Source organism: Trachinotus anak, unplaced genomic scaffold (genome assembly GCF_046630095.1).
Source record: "Trachinotus anak isolate AG129_WGS33_773 ecotype Australia unplaced genomic scaffold, CSIRO_AGI_Tana_v1 ptg000009l, whole genome shotgun sequence".
Taxonomy (NCBI): domain Eukaryota; kingdom Metazoa; phylum Chordata; class Actinopteri; order Carangiformes; family Carangidae; genus Trachinotus; species Trachinotus anak.
Window position 1 is genome coordinate 9,859,783 of NW_027273860.1, and position 6,110 is coordinate 9,865,892.

At 37.7% G+C, this 6,110-nt stretch overlaps 1 protein-coding gene across 1 annotated transcript; it reads left to right on the forward strand.

Moving 5' to 3' along the window:
• The first annotated feature begins 3,821 nt into the window (after positions 1–3,821).
• Positions 3,822–5,525, forward strand: LOC139625317 (thiosulfate:glutathione sulfurtransferase). Its single transcript, XM_071485171.1, has 4 exons — positions 3,822–4,024; positions 4,409–4,531; positions 4,646–4,808; positions 5,239–5,525. The coding sequence occupies exons 1-4, from the start codon at positions 3,853–3,855 to the stop codon at positions 5,291–5,293; spliced, it is 513 nt and encodes a 170-aa protein (XP_071341272.1). The 5' UTR covers positions 3,822–3,852; the 3' UTR covers positions 5,294–5,525.
• Positions 5,526–6,110: the final 585 nt, after the last annotated feature.

The window sequence follows — 6,110 nt, forward strand, 5'->3', positions numbered from 1 at the left end:
AAATTCTTCCACCACCCGACCATGACTCTGTTTGTCATTGTGGGAAAGGCCAACTATTACAAAGTCATCCACACACTTGATGAACAAAACTGTCTTTATAATAAGTCAGACAGTCAATTAGCATCCAAAACAAAGAAGCCCTGAAAGATGAGAATGTACTAGACAAATGACCTTTGTGCCTTTTTGTCAAAAAGAAATTAACCAACAATGTTAAAATCAAAGTTAGTTTTTAACAACAGCCCATTGTGCAAGTATGTGGGATTGTATTTTGAGGAGCGAAAATGTCTGCTATGTTAAAGGCCTATTACTTCAAAGAGGAGGACAAGTTTCATTGATAAGACAGTACATGAGATCATTTTTTTCTGATTTTTCTCCATGTACAGTGGCTCTCTCGCTCTCTCTCCCTCTCTCTCTCATACACGCACACAAACACACACACAAAGACACACACACAAACACAATGACAACAGACCTGTTTGTTTGATTGGTAGGTGTTAACAGTGTGAAAGGTTCAATGTTTGACTGAAAATATTCCCCACTGGCTCTCTCTGCTGCAGGTTTTCCAACTCTTGTGATAGAGTAGAGTAGAATAAAACTTAAATGTCCACAAGGGTCAATTTGGCTGACAGACAGCAGTCAAGGTTAAATACAGAAGATTAATTGAAATCTTTCATACAATACACACCTACACAAATAATCACAAATACTCATGTTAATGCCTCTGTCACCATTGTCACTTGTCACCAAAACTATCAGATATCCACAGAAAAACAAAATAAATAGATAAATAAGGGAAGATATGAAAGGGGGCACCGTATCACATCACAGCATGTCACAGGCCAAATCACATTTGTTTAAAAAATGTTTAAAAAGCCAATATCTGAACGACCTTCCACCTTGATATAAGCAAATTAAACTCATGATGTAAAGAGTGAGCAAATGTTCAAACTGACTGAATAAAAGAAGTAAAGAAAACACTTTTCAACATTAAAACTTCTGAGCTTCCTTAAGAAAAAAATCAGTTTTGTGGTTGGTTTGCCTTTTTATGAATAAAATCAGTGTTGGCATCAAAGGTCCTCCCATATTTAAAATACTATGCAATATATCTCTTTATCTGTGCCTGTTTACTGATAATGTCTGTTATTTCAAGGCGTGGCTGTGCTGGGATTTGCCAGCTGGGCATTTTTCAACACTGCCAGCAAGTGACAAGTTTGGACAATACTGTTGACACTAAAAACTGGCAAAGAAAATGTTTTCTCACTTACCTCTGGTTGTATCTAGTCACACCAATAGGTTTGGTTTGATTTGTCCAGGTTTTGAGGTTTTTTTTAGCAGTGAAACAAGGAATGTTCCCATGATTCCCACTGCTTTCATTATGGAAAAGATCTGATCAAAGCATGATGGAGACAGCAAATGCAAAAACCCAATGAGGACATCTGGGGGTTGCAACCAAACCCATTCAGTGCACAAGTACGACAAATCCAAGAGCACTAAGAAACTCAGCAGTGACAAAAATCCTAATCCTGACTGTCATGGGTCTATTCGTCAATCTGGAAAATACAATAAAATACCTCCAGTTCTAAATTTGACCACCCGACCTAGTTTTACAGCATTAGCTGTCGGCTTTTGTGTTGAGAGTTCTGCTAAAGAGAATCTCTGGCCTAATGTGCAACAAAAGATAATTGTTATTTCTTTGGCTTCAGAATACCAACCAGTTTTTACTAAATGTGACTGGAATAAATTTTTAGGGGAGCAGAGTCTAATAGTGTGGTTGAAAGAAGAAGTAAGCCTTCTAATGAAGTTGCCTGCTGCACCCAAACTTGTCATGAGCCCGCATCACAGGCAGAGTATGTCTACAAATTGTGATAGTATATAGTAGTTTTTAGCCATGCCACTGGCACAAACTGCTTACATTTTCTGTATCTTATGACTCCTTGAGGTTTAGAATCACTGTCCTTATAGCACAGCTCCATCTGTACCCAGCGCAAAGCAGCAAAGCAAGTATGCTATAAGAATCTTTTGGGGAAATAAATGGCTTAAATAAAAGGACAGATGAGTTTCAGTAATTGCCTATTGTGTGGCAGGGGTGTGGTATACTAGCACTGACAGTTTTAAAAGGTGGAAGTATTTGGGCAGCTAGAAATAAAGCTGAGATTTGTGTGAAGACTTTGCAGGTTGTTGCTGCAGTAATATGCGAATGGAGATCTCAAGGGTCAGTGAAGATATGTTTTAATGAGCTCTGAGTTCTGAAGTGATAATGAGGCTGCACTAAATATATTCCCTCACAATGGCTGATTTATGCCATCAGATGGGGCAGAACCCCCCTGGGGAGCGATGAGTTAAGCTATATGCGATATTCTTCCATCTGGGGGTGGTGGTTGGTGATGGGAGAGTTGTTTTCACGGACCAATACAATGCTAGAGACTGGGAGGCTGCCAAGGAGATGAAAGTGTGTAATGATGGTGAAAAAAGGAGGAAACTCACACAGAGATTGTTCACTGATGGGAAAAACAATTATCTTTTTATTATTGATTCAAAATAGGTCAAAGGAATTGAGTCTAGATTGAGTTAAGTAATGGAAAAGTAGTAATATATATGCATTCAGAACTAAGTCATGTTAAAACCTTGGAAGACAGACTCCAATGAGAAAGCCCTCAGGCAAAAGTAGAGGGAAACTGTGCAACCAGAGAATGCAGCCAACACTGCATTTTCATTTTTGAAGAGGATTTTTTTCCCAGAAAATGTTGACATATTCTCTAAAATATTACTCTTCAAGTAAAGACCAGTTGTGTAGGTGTAAAGGTGAAAGAGTTGGATAAGAGGCCCTATGCAAATCTAATAATATTTGCCTAGGATCTGAGCAGCATATATGGCAAAGATATGGATATGGAAAGAGTTAACTCATCCAAATGTCTGGGGGCTTTGTTGGATAAGAAATTCCCTTAGAAGATTTGCAAAGTCAAGTCTCTACAAGCTGAAGCCTTCATGGCGTTTTGTGAAGTTTGCTGCTGTACTCCAACCCTAGTTGATATTTAGCTGAAATGCAAAAATCAGGGTCATGGAAACTCAAACTGGCTTTAAGCTATGAAAAAAAAAACTCCAAGGATATGTATATTGAAAATCTTTAGCTTCCTTAAAATGCAAATTTAGAGGGTTTATATATATATATATATATATATATATATATATATATATATATATATATATGAATACGGAATGTGTAGTAGACCACAATTTAGAATAATGTAGCTTCAGGTCTTTAGAGTGGAGACGGCTGAAGTTTTAATATCCTCACATTAGATTCCTTAATAGTGCAACAGGCTGGCAACCAGATGGAGGTGTTTGTTGGACTTTCAGCAAAGGAACAAAGTGACAGGGAGACAGGTTTATTGGATTGGCCAAAAACAACAACTCATATGTGATTATTTGCATATAAGGCGAGACACGTGGAGACACATTTCAGTGCCAGGTGTGGCACACACACACACACACACACACACACACACACACAAGAGCAAGGGCTTAGGTTTGGTCTCACCACTGGTGGGAACAAAACAACCACCACCCCTCCCAAATAAAGAAGACTTTTTAATTCTGTCAGCATCACTATAGCAGATCAAAGATTAAAGGTAAACTTTAGAAATTACTTCTTAACAGCAACAACAAAAAACCAAATACATAAAACAAAACTATAAATTGTTAAATTTCATATCACACAAACAGTGTTATGTGTAGAACTGAGACAGTCAGTGGTTATTAGAAAACATGCTATAACATTTCCAACCTGAAGGTGGCGACAGACGCAGCGGTCAGTGTGCGTCACTCCGGAAGAAGAAGACAGACTCTCCAGCTATGATCAGACGACACCGTGGCCTCACCTGGCTGCTTGTCCTCGGCATGTTGTCCTTTGTGCTGTCACGAAGTTTCTGCCAAGTCGTCGCGGAAGTGAACCGCCCGACCTTTAGTGCAGTTTTACGGGCTTTTACAACCTCCAGTCCTAAATGCGGAGAAATATCCAACAATGGTAAACAAACATTTCCTGCTGTGCAGCAGCAACCACATCAAATACCCGAAACTCCTCGTGTAGGCCGAGTCTCTGTCTGTTAGTTGTGGCTTTTTAATCTGTTAGGTGTTGTTATATTCCTTCTGTTGTTGTTTTAAAGGGTCATTTAGTGCTTAGCAGTGTATAAAATATTTTACAGCCCAATTACTGTGGTGTTTTCTGCCACTGTCAAAGCCAGCCAGATAACAACCTGCAGTAGAGGTTAAATAAACAGGTTGCTATTAAATCAATGGATGATGAGTTTAAGTTATTGTACTTATCAATAACTTGTGTTAAATAGGCTGTGCACTGGCAAAAGTTGGATTCGGTTGTTATACTAAGTGTACCCTCATGTTTTCACCTCAGTTTCAGTGGTGACCTACCAGCAGCTGAAGACCATGTTGTCCAACCGTAACATCCAGCTATTTGATGTGAGAAATCCTGATGAATACCAGGCCGGACACATTGCAGATGCTGTCAACATCCCATGTAAGTGACGACACATGTGAAAAGTGGGGAAAGGGTGGTTGTCTATGAGTTTTTACTTCATATTCTTATGTGTGTGTGTGTGTGTGTGTGTGTGTGTGTGTGTGTGAATATCAGTGGACAACCTGGAAGAGTCTCTGAAGCTGTCTCCAGAGGGCTTTCAGCAGAAATTTGAAGTGAAGGCTCCTGAGAAAGATGATGAGAACATCGTGTTTCACTGCAGAAGTGGCAAGAGGAGCGCCAAAGCACTGGACATTGCCCGTCACATGGGGTTTAGCAGGTAAATAACAGCAGATGCACCTGTTTACACACAAAACATGAACCATACACTATCCTGCTACTATTACTTAATCGTGTCAAGGTCACGATTTATCGTGGTTATTACTCAAAGGATAAATAAATAAAAATTTACTGTCTACTGTTTAATTCTCTGAATTAAATTTAGAGACTCACTACATTAGATATTAACCACGTTACATAATGTGGACCCTGTTTAACCACATAGTGGGCTGTAGTGTTGCTACACAGCACTGTGAATGGCAAATTTTACATGTTGCTATTTAATTATTAATCTGTCCTGGTGCTGCAACTAGAGTACAATGTCCTCAGATGCTACTTCTGTTTGTTGAATGCTGGATGACCTTTTTAATAGAAATTTGAACAACAGTAGTAAGAGGCTAAGCTATTCTCGTTATGTTTCTTTTTCTCAGGGCGAGACATTATGAAGGAGGTTACAGTGAGTGGGCAGAGCTAGAGGGAAAATGAATCTGGGCTGAATTCTGCACTTTATAGTCCCATATGGTCAAAAATACAGTGAAATCAAAGTTACATACAAAAAAAAGATCACACATTAGAGTTACTCTTGAACAATGTTCTGTTACAATTTCATATTTTATTGACTGTTTATAAGTTACAGTTTTAATTCTTTTTTCATATTATGCTATGCACTGATTAATGTGAATGTGCTTGATGTTGATTAAATTATAGACAAAATTCATCATGTCTCTGTGTGTCCTTGTAGACCCGCAATTTGTCCCAATTCCATATTACACAGAATCAGTAATTTTGTACACTTTTTGTAATTAGCACCCCAACAAACAACATTCAGTGCAAACTGAACTGCAATAATAAAACAAAAACAAGAGAAGACAAAAAGGAAAATGAAATAAAAGCCACAAAAAATCCAAGAAAAAGAGAATTTTTAAAAAGAAAAATAAAAGGTTAATGAAAAATGACAAATTATGAGATCTGATGGATTCCTAATGACAGAGTTGCATTATCACATAACATAAACATGAACTTTTCTCTTTCAAGACATTATTTTTAATTAGTGAGTGACTTTTTTTCATTCTTTTTATGTATTTTACTTTTAGACTTTTCCAGTGTGAACACACTACATTCTCAATTGTGCAGAATTGGGACATAGTTGCTGTTTTGTAATCCAAACTACATAGTAATTGTATAAAGTATATATTGATTAATATGTAATAATCCTTAATACTGTTTTGCAGCAAGTAGACAAGAAGTTAACGTACTTAACTGCTTTATAATAACAGGAAATGACAATTGCATTTCTTGAACA